This window comes from Diaporthe amygdali (genome assembly GCF_026229845.1).
Source record: "Diaporthe amygdali strain CAA958 chromosome Unknown NODE_6_length_1560011_cov_65_102424, whole genome shotgun sequence".
Taxonomy (NCBI): Eukaryota; Fungi; Ascomycota; class Sordariomycetes; order Diaporthales; family Diaporthaceae; genus Diaporthe; species Diaporthe amygdali.
The window spans coordinates 466360-489841 of NW_026517026.1; the positions used below are offsets into that span (position 1 = coordinate 466360).

At 56.6% G+C, this 23482-nt stretch overlaps 7 protein-coding genes across 7 annotated transcripts; 5 read left to right on the top strand and 2 right to left on the bottom strand.

Moving 5' to 3' along the window:
• Nucleotides 1-85: 85 nt before the first annotated feature.
• J7T55_000897 (uncharacterized protein) lies at nt 86-1262 on the bottom strand (the record flags this gene model as incomplete). The annotated part of the gene is made up of 4 exons (XM_053140159.1): nt 86-219; nt 299-684; nt 775-1182; nt 1246-1262. The coding sequence occupies 4 exons, from the start codon at nt 1260-1262 to the stop codon at nt 86-88; spliced, it is 945 nt and encodes a 314-aa protein (XP_052996547.1).
• Nucleotides 1263-3368: 2106 nt separating this feature from the next.
• On the top strand, nt 3369-5272 carry J7T55_000898 (indoleamine dioxygenase; the record flags this gene model as incomplete). The annotated part of the gene is made up of 2 exons (XM_053140160.1): nt 3369-3832; nt 4285-5272. 2 exons carry the CDS (start codon nt 3369-3371, stop codon nt 5270-5272), a joined length of 1452 nt encoding a protein of 483 aa, XP_052996548.1.
• A 3475-nt stretch (nt 5273-8747) lies between these two features.
• On the top strand, nt 8748-9629 carry J7T55_000899 (uncharacterized protein; the record flags this gene model as incomplete). Its single annotated transcript, XM_053140162.1, has 2 exons — nt 8748-9160; nt 9218-9629. 2 exons carry the CDS (start codon nt 8748-8750, stop codon nt 9627-9629), a joined length of 825 nt encoding a protein of 274 aa, XP_052996549.1.
• Nucleotides 9630-11509: 1880 nt separating this feature from the next.
• Nucleotides 11510-13316, top strand: J7T55_000900 (ran-binding protein; the record flags this gene model as incomplete). The annotated part of the gene is made up of 3 exons (XM_053140163.1): nt 11510-12390; nt 12477-12772; nt 12865-13316. The coding sequence occupies 3 exons, from the start codon at nt 11510-11512 to the stop codon at nt 13314-13316; spliced, it is 1629 nt and encodes a 542-aa protein (XP_052996550.1).
• A 66-nt stretch (nt 13317-13382) lies between these two features.
• Nucleotides 13383-14595, top strand: J7T55_000901 (ran-binding protein; the record flags this gene model as incomplete). The annotated part of the gene is made up of 5 exons (XM_053140164.1): nt 13383-13424; nt 13480-13572; nt 13624-13777; nt 13831-14331; nt 14441-14595. 5 exons carry the CDS (start codon nt 13383-13385, stop codon nt 14593-14595), a joined length of 945 nt encoding a protein of 314 aa, XP_052996551.1.
• Nucleotides 14596-17261: 2666 nt separating this feature from the next.
• J7T55_000902 (topogenesis of outer membrane beta barrel proteins 38) lies at nt 17262-18686 on the bottom strand (the record flags this gene model as incomplete). Its single annotated transcript, XM_053140165.1, has 2 exons — nt 17262-18251; nt 18450-18686. The coding sequence occupies 2 exons, from the start codon at nt 18684-18686 to the stop codon at nt 17262-17264; spliced, it is 1227 nt and encodes a 408-aa protein (XP_052996552.1).
• Nucleotides 18687-22461: 3775 nt separating this feature from the next.
• On the top strand, nt 22462-22713 carry J7T55_000903 (uncharacterized protein; the record flags this gene model as incomplete). The annotated part of the gene is made up of 1 exon (XM_053140166.1): nt 22462-22713. The coding sequence occupies one exon, from the start codon at nt 22462-22464 to the stop codon at nt 22711-22713; it is 252 nt and encodes an 83-aa protein (XP_052996553.1).
• Nucleotides 22714-23482: the final 769 nt, after the last annotated feature.

Here is a 23482-nt window from a genome sequence, read left to right on the forward strand (position 1 = left end):
TGGTTTGGAATATTCATGGCATCTCTTTCAGTACTTCCCGTGACACAGGGATTCGTAGAACTCGTGTTGACGACTCTAACGTTTCCTATATTGTGGTGTCGTTGCCTGCTCCGCGGTATGCGGGGGGCCGCTTCGCTTGGGACTCGGGGCGTCGGGTCTTGAGGAAGCCATCCGTGCCGAAGAGTAGGACCCCAGGTAGCAGACTGATAGTGAGAAACTCTGGAAAGAGGATCGTAATAGGGGTCGTTAATCCAGACAGGTTCGGCCCAGGCGTTGACCCATGTCCCTAATGGAGCACCTCTGACTTCTGGGACTTCTGACTCCGGATACCCTCCAAAGTCTCGATACGTGGGAATAGCATTCTGCTCATAGAAATAGGCCCGGGGAGGGGGATGCAAATGTGTCCCTTGACTACCGTGTTCAGAACCGGAGGGCGAAGCAGAAATGGCCATGGATGACGAGCTCAGATCCGAGCCTTCGAACACGGGACTATGAGCGATAGCGTGGGCATGGTGAGCAATGCACCTGTAGTCCACCCTAGCTTTGTTCATGTGCTTCATGCGTGCCGGGAAATCATCTCGGTACTGTTCCGCCTTTTCGAGATCGTGACGGAGCTGTTCTGCCCGATGCTTGTATTGCAGGCGCGTTTCGAGATCCGCCTGGGCAGCCTCCTGATTCTCGTTGCTTGATAATGGTTAGAGCGATAAGTTTTGTCAAATGAGTGAAAAAATCTGGAAACTATTCGAATCGAAATTATTAGAAACATGGACTCACAGTGCGACGGTAGCCAATGCAATGCGCAGCCAGTCCTCCCCTTCTCCAAGCCGTATTCTCAGGAGCCGAATCCTATCCTTGCCAAAGACACGCGCCACGTGAGTCATAAAGCGGAAGGTCCATGGATCGGCTTCAAACCTCTTGTAAAAATTGTCAGCCTTGAAGATGCAGCCTTTACAGTACTTGACAAGGGCCAAGCTCGCGCGTAGAAGGTCCTTCGGAACACGACGAGGCTTGTTTCTCAGCAAGCGTTTGAGTTCAGTCTCGACCTTGGATACATAACGGTCGAACTTTCTTTTCTGTTTCTTGAGCTCATAGCTATTTTGTTTTGAGGCGAGAATGTCCTGGGCACATTTGAGGATCTCTGGTAGCGCTTTGGCGAAGCCAGCCACTGTCAAGCCGAAGCCTCTGCAGTAGGTGAGGTGTCAGCAGGGGCAGAGACTGGTGATACGCGGAGGTCATGTTACTTACATGGCTTCTAGAGCCATGGCCGGTCATACTGTCAAGCAGAATCCTGGAGTGGCGAGAAGACACGGTGAAGAACACGGTGAAAGATAGGAGAAAGCAAGGAATATGACTGATATATAAGGCGAACTAAGAGCAACCGACCGAGTGGCCGCTTGCCGTGGGGGTGACTTATACTAACTCGGCTAAAGAGGGTGTGAACGTTTAGGCAGCTTTCTCTCCACCCCGTTCTGATGCGAACGAGGCTGCGGGAAGCCTGGCATCCGGACATAACATGTTCCTGAGCCTTTATTCAGGTCTCTTTTTTCCCCTCAGAATATATTTGTGGTCACAAGGGATTCGCATCTAGATCTCTCCTAATATTCCAAAAGAGAAGAAGAGGTGAGGAAAACACCCAGCACGCCGAGAAGCAACACTCTGCCTTTGCAAATTAGGGGGCTCCCGCGTTGTGATTCCAGCCAAGGCAGATTTCCTGTTCTGCAATAAAGAAGATGGGAGCCACCCATGCCACCGTAACGCGCATCTCGAGCGACGCTCGCCTCACATCGGGGCGTGCAGATCTGCCTGCAGGGATAGCGCGATCCTGATTTCCGCATCGAGCTGGGCCAGCGGCTCCAGGTCAGGGCCAGCATATGAATGGGCGTGAACGTCCGTCTGTCCACCCTCTTGGCTCTCCGGCAGAGCCAGCTTCACATCGCAAGGTGTAGGAGGACGCCACAAACATTGTCGCCGGCTCGCTCCCACTCGTTGGCAGGGAAAGAGCGTCATCCAATCCGCCGGCGGCGATGCGCTGACGCCCTGCATGGGTAGATTACCGCACAGCTCGCTCTCGCTTGGCAAGGATATTTTACCCGCCCACCACAGTATCTCAAGGCGGAACCGTTGTTGCTACTCTCTCCTCGTCCTGAATTCTCACGCACGACGTCGGCTTGAATAGCACATGACCGAGAATCAGCGGCGGACGCACAGGAGAGAACGAAGATTGGGCTAATGAAGTGTCCATCGTCGCCGTATCGTTGCGAGTCCATACGCGCGCATCAGAATACTGGTTTCGGGGCGACTGAATGACCAGCTTGCTTGTGCCAATACTTGACGTGTTGACCTAGGAACGGACGGGACGGCATAAAGCACAACGATGAGGCTACCACTCCAGACCCTTTATCCTGAGCTCCGTCCTAATTCCACAGACTACAGAATGGATGATTCCAAATTTGGGACACGCGAATATCGAAATGAACTGTTCCCTAGTTGGCATAATTGGGCTTGGCTGAAGATGCCTTGACGGACTTGAGAGCGCGAACATTTCTACACCGAGCCGCCGGCCGAGCCGGGCAGTCCTTCACGCGCCATTCCGCAAGCATGCTGGCGCGCGATTTGGCTATTTCAACGAGGAGCTCAGCTCTTGCACCTGGCCGGAATTAAGTACTTGCACGGTGCCCGAGCATCGGTTCTCCATCTCGCTTGCCAAGCCCAAAGTGGAGACCCGGATGTGACCTTGACTCGACTACTCTCCACGAGCCCTCCGCCAGATCTCACGATTCCCCGGACTTGACACGGCCTCCTGCCCGTGGAATCAGACCATAGGGTCGTGATTGATATTATATCGAGCCAACTAAAGCCATTTAATTAACAAGCAATGGTCAGCAAGTGTCTACTTTACCCATATATTCCACATGGATCCTCTATTCCACGGCCGACGAGTTGATCCGGTACCGAGCCTCACAACGTCGTACATCACGACTGTCAACCTCCTGCAACACCCACAATGGACGGTGTGGTGCTCCTCACGAGGCCTCGGTTTGGCGCGGGAATGGCTAGCCTGGGCTCTCGGCTCTCGTCGTTACGCTAGGTGCCCTTGCTTATCACCCTGAGACGTAGCTCATGACTGGGTGCCATGGACGACTTCTATCTCCGGTCTTCGTCGAGTGAGGCCGGAATCATTCCGGCCTCACAGGTATATCAAGGCCGGCTTGCTCCAAGCCAGAGAGCTGTGGAACTCGGCTCGCCAGACTCAACAAAATCCAACACAAACCATCCAACCCCTTAACATACACCAATTTTCCCCAGCTTTTCACACATACCAATCTTGCCCCCACCCCCAAGACATTCACATCATCACCACCACCACAATGGGGTCCGTCACCGTCGACGACAACTACACCGCCGCAGACTTCGGCGTCCTGGAGGACTGCCGGGCAGACGACACGTCGCTGCAGGCCTTCATGGTGTCCAAACCGCGGGGGTTCCTGCCGCGAGCCGACCCCGTGTGGAAGCTCCCCTCAGAGTTCGACCCGCTCGAGGACATCCTGCAGCGCATGCCGGTGAGGACGGCGTCCGGGGAGCCCGGGCTGCTGGCGCAGAACCGGCTGGGGCCGACGGTCGACGCCGACTTCCCCGACCTGACGTGGGCCGTCGACAAGTACGCCGCCGACAAGCCGCTCATGAACGCCCTGTACCGCGACTACTCGTTCCTGCTGTCCGCGTACCTGCTCGAGCCGTGCCATGAGCGGTTCCTGCGCGGCGAGCCCTATGGCCTTGGCCGTCAGAGATTGCCGGCTGTTATTGCCAGGCCGATGGCTAGGGTTGCTGAGCTGTGAGTTGACTGCCTCTTCCTTTTCGTCGTCATCTGGTGTTCCGATCCTTTTGTCTCTCGTGTGTCTGTTGTCACGTCGTCGCCCTATTCGCAGGTGGATGCAAGACTTACACGGCTTCCTTACCCTCTCATTGGCCTCTCGTCGTTGGGGCCCGCTTTCTTTCGTCACTTCTTGCACCTCTCACCTGAGTTGCCTTTCTGTACACCATCAAACATCCACATATCATTTCGTTCTTGTTGTGGACGCATCTTTTTGATTCACCTTTCCTTCATATCATCATCTTCTGCCAAGAGGAGGCTTTTCTTTCCTTCCCTCTCTGTCTCTCTCGCTCAACACGCACACACGCACGCATACACTTACACGAGACCTTTCTCAAAACTCTCTTTCCATCTCGCAACTCCTTTCTAATGCACTTGTCTTCTCTCTCGTCATGGCCCTAACAACCCCATAGGACCGGCTTCATGCCATTCATGGAGTACGCCGGCAGCTATGCCCTCTACAACTACAAGCTGGTAGACCCAGCCAAGGGCATGGACTACGACAACATCCGGCTGATCCGGGCCTTCGAGCACGGGCTGGACCACACATCCAGCGAGGCCGGATTCGTGCTCGTGCACATCGACATGGTCAAGAACTCGGGGCCCTTGGTGTCGGGGACGGTGGAGGCGCTGCAGGCGGCGCACTCGAGCCGGGCGGAGCTGAACACAGCCATGGCGAAGCAGCTGGGCGCGCTGCGGCGCATCAACGCGACGATGGAGACGATGTGGATGAAGTCGAAGCCGCGCGACTACACGACCTTCCGCACCTTCATCTTCGGCATCACCTCGCAGTCCATGTTCCCGGACGGCGTCGTGTACGAGGGCATCAACGACGGCAAGCCCATGTCGTTCCGCGGCGAGTCGGGCGCCAACGACTCCATGGTCCCGCTCATGGACAACTTCCTCCAGATCCCCATGCCCGACACCCCGCTCACCGAGATCCTCAAGGACTTCCGCAAGTACCGGCCCTCCAACCACCGCGCCTTCCTGCAGCACGTGCGCGATCGCTCCGTCGAGGTCAACCTGCGCGAGTTCGCGCTGCGACTGCAGGCGGCGCCCGGCGTCGAGGAGGAGGAGGCCGTCTGGGAGAGCAGGCGGCTCTGGCTGCAGCTGCTGGACCAGGTGCGCGAGTTCCGCTGGCGCCACTGGTGCTTCGGCAAGGAGTACATCCTGAAGATGACGGACCACCCTACTGCGACGGGCGGCAGCCCCATCGTCACGTGGCTGCCGAACCAGCTCAAGGCGGTGCTCAACGACATGGTCAACATCGCGGCCAAGGTGGGCGAGGAGAAGCTCGGGGGTGAGGTCCAGGCTATTATGGACCTGGTAAGGCGGCAGGAGGAGACGTTGCGGAAGGAGGTCGAGAAGTACTGCGAGGAGCGGGGTGTTGATAGGTCCTAAGGGCGTTTGCGTGTTTGATGGGAACTGTGTTGGAGTTCTTGCTTCTTGCCTTGCCACGAATGGAGCCTCCGAGGGACCAAATTTTTTCCCTTGTTCGAAGATACCTCAATTCAATTTCTGGCTTTTGATTATGCTTGTAGCACAACTTTCGGTGTCCAGTGAGCGGTGCAGCTGTGAACTGATACACTTTATACTGTGCCCAACACTCAGAAATACTGCCACACTCTGCCTATCGCTCAACAGTCCGCCATCAACATCCGCCGGGAGCGGACTCCGGTCGGAATCCGGTTGAGCTTACTTGAGAGACTGAAGCCTTAGCTTCCTCAGATTGAGCTTGAATTTGTTGCCTTGAAGTTACACGCTATATATCACGCCCCAACGGCCACCAGAGGCCCTACACGCGCTTGAAAACGCCGGACAAGGCAGAGGGGTGTATCGTGGTGCGATCCCGATTGCAGCAGCCCTCGTCCCATCCCCAGGTCTGTCGAACACGGCCAGACTGGACGGTGGTGGACTGCCTGGAGCCGAACAGAGCTTCATCTCCCGAAGCACTCCGAACTCTGCACCTCATCACGAGTTTCCCAGCCTAGCGGTCCAATATACGGACTGTGGGAGCATTCACGATACGCCTGTCTCGAGGGCAGTAGTCATGTTCTTGGCCACCTCATCCACCTGAGGACGGGGAGGTTTGAGCGCCGGAACCTTGAAGTTGAGTGGACTCACTACTACTTATTGAGGAATTGTATTCTGCGAGATGCATGTAACCAGGAACCGCGAGCTGGTCTTCCAGTCGACTCCTGTCCACAGGATCAGTATTCAGTACGTGTACGAGGCATCGTTCCACTGGCCGGCCTGGCTGTTGATACCTCGGGGAGTGAAGCTTTGACGACACGCAAGGCGATCATCTCTCTTAGGCTTATTCGGCCCGTCCATGTGGTGAACTGCGCCGTAGGCTGGCACCCTATTCAGTGCATCAGCCCAATTCATCTGTATGGTCTATCGCCGTTGGCGTGCGCGCACTGGAAGCCTTTGTGTTGTGGTTTTGGTGAGCGCAAGCGCAATTGCCGCCTTGCACTGAGCTGCGTTACAAAGGTGCACGTAGAATGGATGCTTGGATGGGCAAAACCGCATATTGAGATAGATACAGCAACGACACTACAACACGACTCAGGTGCGGCGATGGCTTAATCATGGCGAGGTGGTGCGAGATGAGCCCCGAATTGGGATGTTCAGAGGCAAGGCGGAGTCTTGCTAAGCGGTGGTTGACACGAGGCATCTCTCCTTTTCTCTACAATCAGGCATTGCCGGTCTGGCGTCTACCAGGGGAAAAGTGACACGCCGCCCTCTTGCGTGGTGTTTCATATTGCGTTGAGCCCAAAACCAGAGACGACGGAGAAATTAGGGAAAGGAGGCGCGATTGACCCTGCCGATCAGCCGGGTCGCTGACGGGAATGGCGGAGCTCCGCGTCGGGTTGGGCGTTTTGAATTATCACAGGTACATTATTGAAAATTCAGTCGGGTCAGTAAGCGCCTTAGGGGTTTCTTTGTCGGGTTGGCAGGTCCAAGTGGGGATGCTTCGCGAGACGGGCATTGACCTAGAAAGGATGGTTGGTAGGTAGATGCCGGGTTGGACGGCAGGAGGATGACGGAAGAACCAAGCATCATCGTCATCTGTTTGCCTTTTTTTGCGCGGCAAGAAGGCTCAGACAGACTTCGGTCTCGTGGCGGAAGTCGGGGTGAACAGGTTGCAGAATGTCAGTGAGTGGAGTTTGGTTTTTGCCCCGGGGCGTGCTCGGGAGTTGGGTGGTTGCAGACTCGGCGGTGGGTGGCGCTTTTGGAGAATCGCGAATCGTGGGCGGTGATGGACTCGTCACCCGAGCTGCCCTGCCCTGCCCGTCATGGTAACAGAGTTTTTCGGCGGTTTTTGGTTGCTGGTGTTGCTGGTGTGGTGCAAGGCTTGGCGTTCTCGGTCCCCATGGGTGCCATGGTCCCTTGATCCTACGATGGATGCTCACTGCGTCCTGATCGTCGTGTCGGATCACACTGATAGCGCTGACTTGGAGAATCAGAAGAAGCAAGGAGGCACCAGGGCAGTCTGCATGCAGCAGGGAAGGGAGAAAGAAGCGAGAGGCCAACGCCAGGCAGCCCCTTTGTCATGAGCGCGGCGGGTATCCGGAGATGAGGGCGAGGCCTGGTCATCGACGAGGAAACAGAGTGCAACTGAGCTGAGCTGGAGTGAGCGAAGCCGAACCTTGCCCTTTCCGTCGTCGAGGCTCGAGATGTGACACACTTGTAATGGCCTAACAGGGCCAGGAGGATGCAGGCGAGCCTGGTGGTGATGGTTCAGGGGCCCCACGATAGTGGCAGACCCCGGCAAAAATGCAGTCGGCTTGGCTGGCTGGCCGGTCCAAAGTCAATCAGCCAGAGAGCGATCGCGCACACGTTGCTGAGCCTGCACACAAACGGGCAGGTTGGTTGATCTGATCTGATCCATCGGGGCCTGTCCTCCTGCCCTGTCCTGTCCTGACCTGTCGTGCCGAGCCCAGACCAGCCCAGCCCATCTTTCTGTTCGCAGCTGGAACAGATCGATCCCCCATGGAATGAACAATGGCACCTCGAGTTTGAAGCATTCGCAGATTGTGTGTCTATTGTGTCGCGAGGTCATCGTCAGACACACTTACTGTAGAAGCAGAGAGAGAGAGAAAAAAGGTACATGTGGCAGGTACCTAATCGATTATGTCAGCCTGCCAGATGGGGCCGTGCTTTTAATAGCGTTCCCGGGAATGGGACTAGGTAAGCTCTGCTTTGCCCATCCCCATTGCGAGCAGAGAGCAGAGCGAACCTCCTCTCCGCGCGCGTGCGTGTGTGCAGCACCACAAGGCACAAGGCCCAAGGCCCAGCACCAAAAGCTGGGTTGCCATGAGAATTGGCTGCAATCACCACAACCGACCATGGGCCGTCCAACCTTTTTTGATCTAAAACCACAATGATGGAATCTGTTCCCACGCCCTCCCTTCCCATCCGCCTTTCTCTTCTCCACCACCATCCCATCCACCATCACCATCATCATCACCGTCACCGTCAAACTCCCTCCTCCATCGCCAACGCCATGCAAATTCCCACCGCACGCCGAAACTAGGATCCCACACACCATCCGGCCCCCTTACTGTACGATTCTGCAGTGCACAACCACATCAGCGCTGACTTGGCTTTTGAATTTGACCTGACTTGACTTGACTTGACTTTGTCCTCCAACAACAAGGCACACCAACACCGACCCAACACCTCGCCTCGCCTCGCCTCGCCTCGCCTCACCCTTCTTTTCCCGTCATCGAGCTGGCACACGGGTTTGGTCTCCCGCTCACCAACCCTTCTCTTTGACTGCGTCTCCTTTTTCTGCCCTTATTTAAAATCCCCCCAACACTCGCCGTTTTTCGACGGCCTAATTTCTTCAACACCACCAACTCGACACACGATGGCTCCATCAAGCAAATCTACTCCTGCGAAGGATCGACGCAAGTCTTCCACGAGTGCCGCCTCCACCACCTCCAAAGTCATCACCCTTAAGGTTGCTCCCGACAGGCTGCGAGCCCTCATCGATCCGACATCCGACGCTGCCAAGGAGGACACCCCCATGAAAGATTCCAACGACTCACCCTCAACCTCGACGCCTCTGCCCAACGGCGCTGCTGCCATCCCTGACAACGCCTCCGACTCCAACCCTGCGACGCCTGCCAACGGTGGCACGCCCGCCCCATCCGTCATGGGACCCCCAGCCGATGGCCAGGGCCCAAAGAAGAAGGGTGTGAAGAGGTCTGCGGCTGCTGCAAATGGCGATGCTCCACCCAAGGTCCGGGGCAAGCCAGGTCCCAAGAGGCGGAAAGTCAAGTAGGTGCTCCGCGGGATGGACTTGAATCTACGTGCAGAATGCTAACCTGGTCCCAGCGACGACGGCACCGTCGAGCCACGAGCCGCCGCCCACCGACTCGGCCCCAAGGCTAACCAGGGTGCCATCAACGCCGGCCTGCGCGCCCTCGACCGCACCGGGAAGCCCTGCCGGAAGTGGACCAAAGGTACCTTCCAGCTCAAGACCTTCACCGGCGTGCAATGGCAGATCAACCGGTGGACTGCCCCGCCCAAGCCCAGGCCCTCCGAGTCCACCCCCGAGAACGGTGTGCCGACCTCGACTCCCGCCTCCGCCGACGGCAGCAGCAGCAAGGAGAACAAGGAGAACGGAGTGGGCCAGCCGGGCAAGAGCGATAACAACAGCACCTCGGGTGCCGATGTCGAGATGCAGAGCCTGCCCAGCGTCCAGGCCAGCTCGCCCGCGCCCATGGCCATCGCGGCAGGCGCCTAGACGGGCTTTTTGCCCACTCACACATGTCACACAACAAGAGCTGAAAGCGTACCGCGTTCTCGCATTCAGCCTGTACAGCTTTTTTCTTTTCTGCGATCATATAGTCAAGGCGTTCCATGGAAATGGGGGAAAGGGTTCACTGGAAAACCGGCTTCAGGGGTATTGTGCAATGGAGACAAGACAGTTTGTCTAAGGGGAGATACCAGGTCCGGGCCCTCGTGGTCCCTCATTATGGAAATGTGGACAAAACGGCATGACGGGCGGCGTTCTGGATGGAATGAGCTTTTTCTGCGGTAGATCTGACTGGATTAAAGTCAACATTTGTTATTACTTCACGTTGTCATGCCCCGAAACTTTTCCTCGTGACTGCTGTATTCTTGATAGGCCATGCCTACTTCTGTGTATGTACAACGTTTACCGAAGGTACACATTCCCGCTGACAAGGAGGCCAAGCAAGTTGTCTGAGAGTCTTGTTGAGCCTGGCGAGGAGAATCTCAGGTGTCAACTACCCACCAAATAGTGCTTTCTCATGATGGCCCAACTGAGAATTTCGCTATCCCAGCCTCAGCCATTCGCCGACACACAACACAAGCCGTATGATTAACGCTCAGATCACTAATGTCAACGGTATTACCGAAGTTCTGCAGGCAATTGTATAACGCGATAGGTATCTCTATTCATCCTTTGGCAATAGCAGGCAAATGGTCTCATGGCATCCTATGGGGCTCCTATACATTACTAGCAGAGTTATCGATGGCTCGGTAGAGACCAGCATGACACAAGCAGAGACACAGATACAGTTACACGGCCAAAAAAGAATGACACGGCAAAAGGAGGTAGACAGAGCACTCGATCCGTCTTAGTTGAAATGATGACATGTTGATTGCTTCAGGTGATTGTTAAGCTGACTTCGATGGACAATTGCACTATCGACTCCACAGCTTGCCACTCAGGCCGTCCAGACGTGCCATGTGATAACAGGCCCGTTTCACTTGCAGGACATCAGGCAGCGGAACGGTGCCTGATTGTTGACAGCTTTCTTGATTCTGACAGATCGGTATTGAGAGTGCCAGTAATGTTTAGTACAAAAGTGAGTTTTCATGTCTGCGTGATGATGTGGTGTGTCTCTGGTACCCAGGCACACCATAGTGCAAGAGGATGGCTGCTGTGGCCCCCTGAGACTTATCCGGAGTTCCCCCCCTGTGTATCGCATGCTGCCGGCACCGGTCCTCTAACATGCACACGCCAACGCTACTCTCGCCCTGCTGTGCACCTGGATTACTCCGCAGACCATCCCACTGACGACATCACTGCGCCTGGGATCTCATGGATAAACCAGCATCTCGGGCAACCATCACAGGCCTGGCAACACATCTCTTGTTGTCCCTTTCTCCCTTCCAACTCATCGTATGCTGCACAAGAGACATTGCTGCCCCTGATTTGTGAAGACAGGCCCTCTTCCCTGTCGAGTTCATGCCACCGTCGAGTCCAGTCTAGTCCATTCCGCCCCTCATCAGTGAAGTGACTTGAGTTCGTAGAAGCTCCCAAGGTGCCGCACCCCCGTCAGGTCATCCATCAGTGATCCGGATGATTGCACAGCTGGCCCAGACACGTTGCCACAGCTTGCACCTGTTGTTGTTGTTACTCTTGCCGTCGTCTTCGGCTGCCAGGAAGCAGCACACTGACTCCCCTCGACACCCAACAAGCTTTCCGGCGGCAGCTCCTTGACCGGGTTGCCTTGAGCTCCGGCAACCAGCAATCAGCCATCCCAGGACGACCTTCGATCTGGACATCATCCTCCTCGCATCCCTCCATCAACCTCCAATCCCCCTCCACGACGACATCACGCCGCACCACGCCGCACCGCACGAGGGGCAGACATGACCAGCCCCTTCCAAAACTCCCAGAATCCCCAGAACACTCGACAAAGCAGCTTCCTGCCAGCTCCCCTCTACCCTCGATCCTCGTATGCCTCAGTAGCCACCGAGAGCCCTCGAGCTTCCTCTGCGACACAGGGAAGCACCCGCACAGGGCCTGGTTCCTTCAGCCACATCCTGAACCCCGTCGACGCAGATTGGGAGACCCACTATCCCTTCCCGCCCAGAGATCACGAGAGCACCGGCGGTATGACGCAGAACGGCTCGCATCTGGATGGAGGGGCGCCTGGTGGCCTGTACGCGACGAGAACCCAGCACCAACAACTGCCACACTTCTCACGAGCATTCGAGATGTTCATGAGCCGGACGCCCCTCGATAGCCTGCCGGGCGTGGACCTGTTGACCGCGGGGCGGGCGAGCCCGAGCACCAACGGCAGCAGCGCTAGAAGCAGCAGCTTACCAAGGCCATCGTACCTGCAGGGCTCGCACTACCTGGCGAGGTTGGAGCAGCAGAACCATCAGAGGGCACTGGCACAGAGGCAGAGGCAGGACGCGCGAGAAAAGAATGGGGCCAGCCTGCCAAGCGACAAGCCAACGGCACAACAGCCGTATCTAGGCATTGCGCGCGACGTGATCGAGCGAACACCACCACACGAAGACGACGACGCAATGGAGTCTCTGCCCACGCGGTGGAGCGCGGTCAAGGAGGACAGGGCCAGCGGGCTTGATGTCATGTCGGACGGGCTCGAGGTCAAATACACGGGGCCCAGGGACCCCAACGAGAGGGAGCACGAGGCGCGCGCCATCCGCGCCGACCAGCCCATGCCCGTGCAGTGTGGGCTATACTATTTCGAAGTGACGATACTGGGCAGGAAACATAACGAGTAGGTCTACTTTTTGAAATGCTGCCGTACTTCTCACACCTACAAACACACGACACATATCACATATCAAATTGGAGGCTATGCAGGACCAACCAGGACGTGGACCCGCTGACGCGCGAGGATGAAAGAGAGATTGCTAACGAGGGTCTTCTTCACAGCACCTTGATCGGCGTCGGCTTCTCAAGTAAAACGGCTTCATTAAATCGAGCACCGGGCTGGGAGCCAGAGTCCTGGGGTTACCACGGCGACGACGGCCACTGTTTCCAAGCGCAGAACGTGGGCAAGCACTACGGTCCGACCTTTGGATACGGCGATGTCATCGGATGCGGCGTCAACTTCAGGACAGGGACCGCCTTTTTCACCAAAAATGGACATTACCTCGGTATGTTTGACGAGAAACGGGTGGCAGCCACGAGCTGGTTCGCCCCGGTCATACTTGCCCGTGCCGTACTGACTCTTGTTTGTTTCATTCAGGAATCGCTTTTAGGGAAGTCAAGGGGAAGTTGTACCCATGTGTTGGGCTCAAAAAGACCGGAGAGCATGTTCGTGTCAACTTCGGCCAGACACCGTTCATGTTCGACATTGATTCCGTCATGAAGGCATGTTCAACTCTCATCACACTCGTTATTATATTCATTTTCATTTTCTTCATATACGCGTTGTCCCTTGCTTCTCTAGTCTACATTGTTTTCACCATGAGTGACCACTATCCCAATGGAATCCCTGGGTGGCTTCTCGAGACTTTCGGCGATCCCATCTGGCATCACGACCAGGCCCCGTGGCGACGCCACAGTTATCCGGCCAGGGCTCCTGAGGATTCTAAGGACGACTCCTCCACGGACGAGTTCCTTCGGCCGGGCTATCCAAACTCGGAGCCTGATCGTGATCCGCCGGAATGGTGCATGTCGCGGGACGCCTTTCCATAGGAACGAGAGCCCGCGGAGTCGTGTGGTGACCCAACAGAAACGACGCCCATCAACTTCTGTACTATCATGAATTGGGTGGCTGATCCATACTGGACGAACCGCGGCTGGGTTCTTATATCATTCATTAGCTGGGGCGAGACAAATGCTAACTATCGTTTTACAGAAGGAGATCAGACAACTCGAAAAGGAGATCGAGCAAGCAGATACTACCAAACTCGCACCACCACTCAACGAGACGGAGCTCATCCAGCAATTAGTACGTCACGAAGTAATTGAGGGCTGAAAGCCGCGGCTGACACTGCTACAGGTTCTACAATTTTTACAACACGACGGTTACGTAGAGACAGCACGAGCCTTTGCCCGAGAAATACAATCCGAAAAGCAATCTCTCTGTTTAGACCCCAATGAGCAGGTACCCGGCATTGACATAAAAGATGACGAGGATGCAAATAATCGACAACGTGGGTCACGCTGGTCTAAGATGATACAATGCCGACTTACTAACTACTCGCAGGTATCCGTCGAGCCATCCTGGAAGGCGACATCGACAAAGCACTGAAGCACACGAAGGCATTTTACCCCCAGGTCCTCGAAGAGAACGAGCAGGTCCACTTCCACCTCCGATGCCGCAAATTCATTGAGATGATCCGCAATGAAGCCGAGATGAACCTCGTAGGCGCAGGCGGCCCCAAGGGTAACCACGCCGCCGCCATCGCGACGGGCAACAACGGCCACAGCCAGCCACCGGGCGCTGAGGAGATGGAGCTCGACGAGGACCTGGACGACCTCGACGGCACGCACGACCAGCGGGATCTCACGCAGGATGCGCTGCTCTACGGGCAGACGCTGCAGGCTGAGTACCTGGGCGACGAGCGGCGGGAGGTGCACGTGGCGCTCAACGAGATCTTTGGCCTGATGGCATACCCGAATCCGCTGAAGGAGCCCAAGGTCGCGCACCTGCTGGACCGCAAGGGCCGGGTCGCGGTCGCGGAGGAGCTCAATTCTGCCATATTACGTGAGTTCCCCCCCCCCCCCCCTTCTCGTCGATTGTTCAAGCAACCCTATATCTTCAGGGGAAACGACGAAGCAAGATTTATAAGTCAACTAACAGTCCATCTCCCCAGAATCCCTCGGAAAGTCATCCCGCGCGGCGCTGGAAAACATGTACGCACAGACCTCGGTGCTACTAGACGACCTGGCTGAGACGGGCGGGCCCGGCGCGTTCGTCACGCTGCGGAGCGTCATCGAAGAGACCGAGACGCCTGGGCAATGGATCTAGGGGCCCAACGGCGTTCGCGACGATGTCGGCCGTGACCTGTATCGACTGCGCGCTCGGTCCACAGTGGCTCCCGAGCGCCCGCCGCCACCGAGCACACGGGTCGCTTTATCATCTAGTTCTGATGAGGACCTTGATCGGGAGGAGCCGTTGCTTCCTCGCCAATCAGAGCCGGAGAGGAATGGAGGGGGTGGCGATGCTGGTGTTGAGTGGACGCCGAACCCTGCCGCGCCTGTCTTTACCCCTCGAGGACATGGTGATGAGGCGGGTTCGTCCTCGTCGTCGCAGGCGCCTCAAGGCTAGGTTGGGCGTTGCTTTGGGTGTGCAAGCGACGGCAATCGGCAGATCAACGAAAGGCCATTGGGCTTTGTCGCCTATCTGCCCGCATGACCGTCCTTTTTTTCTTTTTCGGCATGGCTAGACATAGCCCTCCATCCGGGGCTGTAATGAAACTCATCACGTTCGGCGCCCCAAGTTACCAGCTCGGTCACATTGCATTTAGAGAGGAAGTCGTGGGCTATTCACGGCCTTCTTCAGCTTATCGTTTTTACCCCGTTGGTCTTTCTTAATTTCACTGAGGCGGTGGAATCATTAGTTAGCTCTCGGTTCGGCTAGAGAGAGCTATCTATCTCCCACCAACTCACAAACCAAGAAACATCGACCGACGAGCACCCGACTAGCGGCTGTGGCAACAGCGGCAGCGGCAGCAGTAAATACATATTCTTCATCTTTTTATCCGGTCGTGGGAGATGAGAGGACCGAGCTGGATGATTGCACAAATGCGAGCGAGGACGAGAGAGGGAGAGAGAAGAACGAGAAAGATGACAGGCTTGCGAACAGACAGACGGGCAAGTGCGCATGGAAGTAAGGACAGATGAATGGGTGGAAGCATTGATTGGTTTGGTGATTTGACTTGATTGTGAGGAGTTTCCCTGGCTCTGGTAAATTGGTTGGGGGAGAAAGAGGCGTTGATGCCTGGTCGTCTGTTTTATCTTTTGGTCTGCTCGGTTAGGTAGGTATACTGGCGTTTAATACTCTTCTCTCTCTCGCCCTCTCGGAGCCCTTTTTGGTCCCTTGTTTACTGAGCTTCTTGTTCTGTGATGGAGTGGATGGCGTTATTCGACTTGACTCGGCTTGATCATACCTTTTGGCGTTGGATGGGGAGACTCTCCCACTCATTTTCCCATGACTCTCACCTCCAGGTGTCGTTGGTTTCCATCGATGGGTCGTGTGTGTTTTCTTCGGTGTGGCACTCCCCTTTTCGTCATCTGATCATACAAGCATTACATTGCAGTCCCCATCCGCTTGCCGTGGAAGCAGGGGGGGGCTTTCTGGTCTGGTGTGTCCTCTTTCTTTCCTTACTCGTGTTCTTGCCGCTATCACGTACCGCAGCCGAAGAGAGGGCGATGCGATGCTTGAACACTGTAGGCGGGATGCTTGGGGTGCGGCTATGGCGTCTGTGAGGTGGAGTGGAGTTGAGTATGTATGGAAATGGGGGGGGGGGGGTGGTAATGATAAATGCAGACCGGATCGAAGGAGGGACGTGAACGGTTGCTGACGAGACCAATGCGCGAGTCGAGGATGAAATCAGGGAGAAAGAAAATCAAGACACAAAAAAAGACATGAGGAATCGCATAGTACCTTTGATGTATATATGCGTATGTTGAGCTTCACCACTTCGTCGTGTACATATAGATCTGCGGCTTATAGAGGGAGGAAGTGGAGGGCCAGGGGTGGATGGTGTGGAACTGAAGGAGCGGATTTATTAATCCAGATGACAATGAAACCGTCGCCCATTGTCAGTGGCATAGCACTCATCTATATGTCTATTTCTTGCGGCACCGGTTTTGCGGGAATAGGGTGTGTCGAGCACGTCTAGGGCTCGCGAGATAGGGGCTCTCATCGCTGTCGAGGTCTGTGGTTGCATGAGGACGCCAGCTGATTTGGTGTGAACCCTGAAACGGTATGATATTCGACAGTCCACATACGATGGGACAAGAGCAGATTCAGCGTCAGGCAAGGAGCTGGCCGCCTCGCCCGTGCAAGGTGCTCCCTTTGTCTCATCCACAGGTCCACAGCTCTCGGAGAATCACAAATGACAGTTGGGACTGAGAAGGGACCGCAGTTGTGCTCTCAATACTATATTTTTCTTGATCTCTTGTTTGGAAGTGGGGTATCTACCTTCGGACCTCATCTATCTGTGTATTGGATGTGAATGAGATATTGACGGTGCTCAGTACACCCGGCTAGCCGGCGTGCAGCTACTGCCTTATGATAATATGGTGCCTGGCCCTGCAGGATTGTCTGTCCATGTCACCTACACACACCTGTCACTCAAGCAGTCCTGCCGGCTCCAAGCTCTCGCTGTTTTGATGTGCTTTCGCCTCACTTTGCGGGTTGTGTATATGTGTGTGTATACTAACCGCCAGAGAACAGTCCAAGCCTTGGTCCACCCGTAGTGTCCTGACAGCCAACAGCACTCTGATGTGGGCAAGGCTGATAGATGGTAGACGGTCGAGGACGCGCGCTGCGTGGCTGGGGCTGCGTGGGCCGGTTCGCCGGAGAGTGGCTATAAAAGGTTGAGTTGAGACTCTCAAGGCTGGCTGCACTCAGACCAAGCGAGTGGTGCCGTATCGGATGTAAAGCCGATTACACTTCACCTCGTCCCTCTATTGATCGAGCGAAGCCCAACCGCCCTCACCCAGATCCCCCCAGTACGAATCGAGTATCCTCCGCGCGTGGCCAACGAGCCGTGGGCACTTCAGTACGATCCGCCGCAGCGTATCATCACCCCACGGCTCGCCGCCATGGAAATCCTCACCACCACCACCACCACCCGAGGACGCCCGCGCGCCGTGCAGGATCAAGTAAACATAGCTGAAGACGGCAGCATCGAAGAGCGTCGGGTGCGGCGCGCCAAAGAACCACCCACTCCCAGCCCGGCCATCAACGGCCTCCCGCTCAGCACCGGCATACAGCAGCGTCTCGAGGGCGTCGAGCGCCCGCCGCGCGTCGGCGTAGATGCGCTCCGGGTCGATGGCGGCGGTCCCGCCCAGGGCCCAGGCGAGCAGGTCGCCGACGTTGCCCTCCAGCTTCCAGCCAGCCTTTCCAGACCCACCACCAGCACCACCACCAACCCCGCTATTGGTGGTAGTCGCCTCGGCAGACTTGGCAACCTCGGCCCTGGCGGCAGCGCGCAGCCGGCGCAGCAGGGCGTCGCGGACGAGGGCGGAGCGCGAGCACGGGTCGACGTACCAGCGGCGCAGTAGGCCTTCGTTGGGCGCGGACAGGTACAGGGCGTAGAGCCAGGCGGTGCGGAGGGGCCCGTCGACCAGCGACTCGTAGGCCTGGCGGCGGCGGGATTGCGACTGCAGCTGGGGGGTGGGCGCCTGCGGGGTCACGGTCGCGGGCGGGAGGGCGCCGTGCCGGGACGCGTAGGCTTCTAGCCTTGAGGAAGGGATGGGCTGGGTGCTTCTGCCGTCGAGGCGGGCATGTTTGTCGCTGCTGCTGGTGGTGGCGGCTTTTGTTGTTGTTGGTGTTGTTGTGGTCGGGGCGAGGGCGGATAGAGGGGGGAGCAGGAAGGGGAGGGCGCCGGTGGGCGAGGCGTGGTTTGTTGAGGGCTTGAGGTGGAACTTGACGCCAGCTATTCGTAGGAAGGTCTGAATTGTTTGCCGTTGATTAGCTTGGTGAGGTCAAGATAGGATGGTGGTGCTGTTGTTGAAGCTCAGGGGAGACGAGTGACGGAGGGCAAGGATCGGAGTGGCCGGTAGTCAGAGCTCCGGGAGCTGGTCCTGTGGAGCTCCGAGGTAGCTGGAGGAGCACACAGCTGTGAGACTGAGAGACCAAGGCATACTGACCTGCCACTTCAGACACGAGGGGTTGAAGCTGGGGGCGCCCCGGGCAGCATCGTGCTCCGAGATGAAGACATGAAGGATGGGCAGCTCCGAGGGGCCAGGCGAGCGGTAGGGCAGCTGGTTGGGACCGTAGGTGACAAGGGGCACGGCGTCGAACAGGCGCTGGAGGGGCGCGGGCACTGGTGGGACCCAGCTGCTGCTGGTGCCGCCCGACGAGGACGAGGAGGTGTTGTCTGTCATGGCATTGACATGGCCCGCGGTACGGCAACAGCTGGCTGAGTGGCTGCAGAGGAGGACTGCTGAGCCTTGCTTTGTTGGTATCGGAGCGGGCTATGCGACGGACAAAGCTGTTCCGCCCGGATCAAAGGCCGAAGGGTCGAGGGTCGAGGGTCAAGGGCCAGAGGTGGGATGTCAAAGGTGGATCCTTGCTGCAAGAGTGACGCAGCCGATTGCGAGCAAGGCTAGGGCCAAGAAGGCTGGGTACGGCTATGGGTACAGATATGGGAACTACTGTAGGGGTGGGTGGACAAGGCTGTCAAGAATTGGCGGTGATAATGCTTCCGTAGGCCGAGGCGAAGAAAAAAAAAACTTATCGAAGATTCGAAAGTTCGGAATAGCCAAAAGCCAAAAGCCCAATGCCAATCCCAGCCCCTCCAAACCCTCTCCCAAACCTTGCAAGACCTGCAGCAAAGTAGAGATGATCCCTGCAGCGACCCCAAGGTTTTTTTTACCCAGGTTCCGTCTGCACGTGTGCACCGTGCCGCTGGTGCACCAGACAGCATCCAATTGTCTGGGCGACGGCGACTCGTGCATCTCCAGATCGTCGACCCCATTTACGTCAGGCGGGCATATGAGGCATGTAAGGGTGTGCGAGGCACTCTGGATGATGCGATTGCCAAGTGACTGACTATCAATACGTGTACAGTGGTGGATGATCTCTCTTCCCCCTCCCCTCTTCTCCCCAAATTCGTACAATATCGCCGAGAGAGGAGCAAGCAGAACCTGTTGTTGCTGGCGGTTGATGATGGCAGGGCAGAGACGATAGACGGAAAAAAAAACTCTGGAGGACTTATTCATGCATTTACAGGTGTTCCATGCCCACGCCATGCGCATGCCATGCCATGCTATGCCATGCCATGCCGTGCCGTGCAGAGCGGGACATGCAGGTTCTCGGCCAGGGGTCCATCTTTTGTCAACTCGGTCCTACTAAGGCCAATCCAACCCCATGCTTCCCCCGTCGCTTGTGGGTCAGGGACAACGAGGGAAGGGAAAAAAACTAATCAAGACCCTGGACCACATCTCACGATATCGCAACTCAAAGGCGGTGGGATGGGATAAGCATGAGGCCACGATCCCGAATATCCCCGGGAAGGAACCGGGATCTCGCTCATATCTCAGAACGGTATCGCATTGTTTATCTTATAATGCGATGGCGAGATGGCCCTGGCCCGCCGATATTCGCCTTGTTCTATAGGCGCGGCTGCAAATGCAGGCTGGACTACACTTGGACTGCACTCTGCCCTCCGTCCTGCTCCGGTCCGATACTCCTGTTACAGTAGTGGTGAACTGTTTTCTATCCTTTGTCGTGCCTCGTAGCGAAATTCAATTGCGACTGAGGAAATCAAACCCCCCTTCCTCTGGTGCTACCTTACCAAAGTGCAGCTCGTAATGTCGCGAAAGCAGCCTCGAATCTGCCCGGTGAAGCGAGGCCGCCTCGGGACCTAGCCTTGGCCACCGCCCTTCTCTGCGTTTCCCCCCCATTTTCCCCTCCGCCCAATGTTTTCCCCCCACCGGCGATATGGAAAAGCTCGAGATCGTCCCGCTAGTTTGTTGGAGTAGAGCCGTAGACAGAGTTTAAGAGACACGTGAAACCAGCTTAGCAGTTTATCCAGATAAGCCAGGCCAAGATGTGCGCTGTAGAGCAACAGTGGCTGATTTCCCCGTATCTCGGGTCAACTGGGCGCGGCTGCGGGCGCTTTCAATTGCCTGATTGGGGACGGGGGACGCTCGAGGCCATCGTCGATTGATCCGATCCGGTTCGATGCCTGGGAATTTTGCCCTGGCACTCGAATTCTTGACCGAGTCGGCGCCCAGGTTGCATGTAGACAGACCGGCGGACGTGCCTAGATATGTGGTCTGGTAGTATTCCGTCTCCTCCTCCTCCTTCCTCCGTGCAGCATTTACGCGAAGGGGTTGAAGGGGTGCATAGGGATGGGCGGATCGTCCACTGCCACCACACGCATCACACACATTCACACCCACCCACCATTCAGCCAGCCTCAGCCGGCCAGCGTTTCAGCCCACCGGCCACAGGCCACACAGGAGGACATCTGGGATGTGCATACACAATTGGCCTCCTTAGGTACACAGCATCAGCAGCATTAGCATCATCAGCAGCACCAGCAGCATCGTCATGTCGAATGATTCGATGGAGCTTGCACAACGTAAGCCCCCAGAGAACTGGGTCGCGCGGCAAATCAGAATCTGGGGGGGTGGTTGTCGATTGAACACTGGACGGCACACAGGTACAAGGGTACATTACCACCCAAGTCCCCCAGGTCTCGGCCGTCCGTCGGGAAACAATCGGTACTTGTGACTGTGGGGTCCCAGAGCCCGTTCACGCCCGTTCTCGCACCCGTTTGCCCGCCACTGCAGGGGACCTCGGTGGCTCTACGAGCCGTCCATCCGCCGTACCTGCTGATAACGCTTGCCTCGGCTGAGTACCTGATTCACCTGGGCCAGGTACCCTATGAGTGTGTGTACGTGCGTGCCTCGAGACTGGCTGCTTGCGAGATTTCGACTGCACCGCGACTCGAGTCAACTGGCTGGCCGGCCGGCTGGCTGGCTACACAGTAGTAGTAGGCTGACAGGCGACAAACCTGCCTGAACCTGTCTAAGGCGTGTCCGTTGCGAACCAACGACTTGGCCTGCCCGTGGCGGCCTGTCATCGATCATCGCCGGTTGTGAGGCGGACCAGTCGTCAGTGTGGGTGTCAGCAGGAAGCAACCTGGGTACTTGGTACAGGAAGGAAGCAAAAACGCTGACGAGCCTCGAGAAAATTCCAAACGAGGCTCCACCTCTATCTTTTCCTCTCTTCTCGCGCTCTCGCCTTTTGCACGCACACACGACCCAGATCCAGAGAAAACCAGGACAGGACCGATTAGACAGGACTGGCAAGCACAAGCACAGGACAGGACAGGGCAGGACAGGGAAGGCAGAGGCATCGTCACAACTCGGCATCGTCCGACCCCCACATTGCCTCGGCGAAATACCGTATCATAGTCTCCCATCTACCGTCGTCGCTCGACCGTCACCGTCAGAGCAAAACAGTCCAAGCAAGGCCCTGAATTAGGAACTTCTCTTCCGACGTTTCTCCAATCTCGCTCGCCCTCTCGCACTCTGTTCCATTCTCCCCCATTCAATCAATAGAACGAATCCAATATATGACCCTGCCGCCAGCCCGCCTCGGCCCTCTTCGTCCACATATTTTCCTCTCTTTCCGCCCCCTCGCTTTGTTCCCTCCCCCCATCTCCCGTTCTCCAAATTCACATCATTCACGAAACCGGTCTGCCCACCCTGATCAGTTCCTGTTCTCTTCCTCTCTTCCCATTCCGAGATACAAGACGCCTCCTCGACATCCTATCCTCCACAGTGGGCTGTCTTTGGCGAACTGAGTGACCGCATACCTGCTTACTCACCTGCAAACACATCATCGCGCATACTCGAATAAGTCGCAGCCTTGTCTCCAAGCCTGCTGCTGCCTACTACCACCACCAACAACGCCACCCACAAAACTTCCCCCAAGACCACTCACACGACCAAGTCAGTCGGCCACCTTGCGATAAGGACATTCCTCCCCATCCATCGTCCGACCCACTCCGTGAATCATCACCGCTATCCTCAGCAATCCAAATCGAGCGCAACAGGCTTATCTCTATTTGCCTGCCTCCCCTGTCGCACGCAGTCTCGAGATAAACTCACGACCCTCCAAGAATACCCGCGACCGCCGCCCAAAATGGAAGCCCCACTGTCCTCGCCCACACAACGCACCCAGACCGCAGCCTCGCACTGGCCCCAGGCCGCGACAAAGGGCTACGCCGTCGCCGCACCCGCCGTCGCCGGCCACCGCCAGCAGGCAAAGCAGGCCTCGTCGGCCTCGCCCTCCACCGACGCCTTCCTCAAGGACTTCACCCTCGTTGCCGAGGCCGCCAAGCGCGCCCAGGTCGCCGTCATGGTGAGGGACTTTGAGAACATCGGGCTGTCATAATTTAGCCGAGAATTCGCCGAGGCTGGAGAATTATTCCTTTGTCATTTGATTCAAACTCCTCCCCCTCCTCGCTCTTCAAAGAGAGAAAAGAGAGAGGTTTCAGCATGTGCCGGAGGGGTGGGGGAGTTTTGGTGGGATGGGATGATATTTTGCATGCATGACTTGGGCTGGCAGGGTGGTTTAGAAGTGGTTATTCTTCCCTCTTCATCTCCATTTGGGCCGGGCAAGTTTTCCATCATCCACAGCAGCCTTCTTGGGGGCTTCGGTCACGCCACTCGGTCTGGTTCGGCCAAATTTGGGGGGCGCGCGAATTTCCCTCGCATCTGCATCCAGGGTCCTTGCGGCTCCACCATACGGCCACTCTTGCATACCAGGGATGGATGGGGGGGGTAATGGACGGTGGCGCACAGGCCATCTTTGTGGGACAGGGTCGAGGTGGTATGTGCATGTGTCGCATCTTCGCGAGAATGTCCTGACCATCCGATCGAACACCGCGTCGTCGATGGGCTCGGCGACACATTGTCATCTCTGGGGCCATGTCACCGCTCCAATTCGTCCGCTCTGTCGAACTACCGATTTGTCATTTTGGGATGGGAAAAGAAGTGGCTCCACGTCCGTGCGCGCAACGCAGCGACCTGAGGCAAAGCTCATGCTCGAGACCGACGGCGTTGACAGGATGACAATCATCATCGGATCGGGAGCGTGAAAGAGGATGGATAAGATTCCCCGGGGCGAAACGAAAACACACACAATACTTACACACACCCAC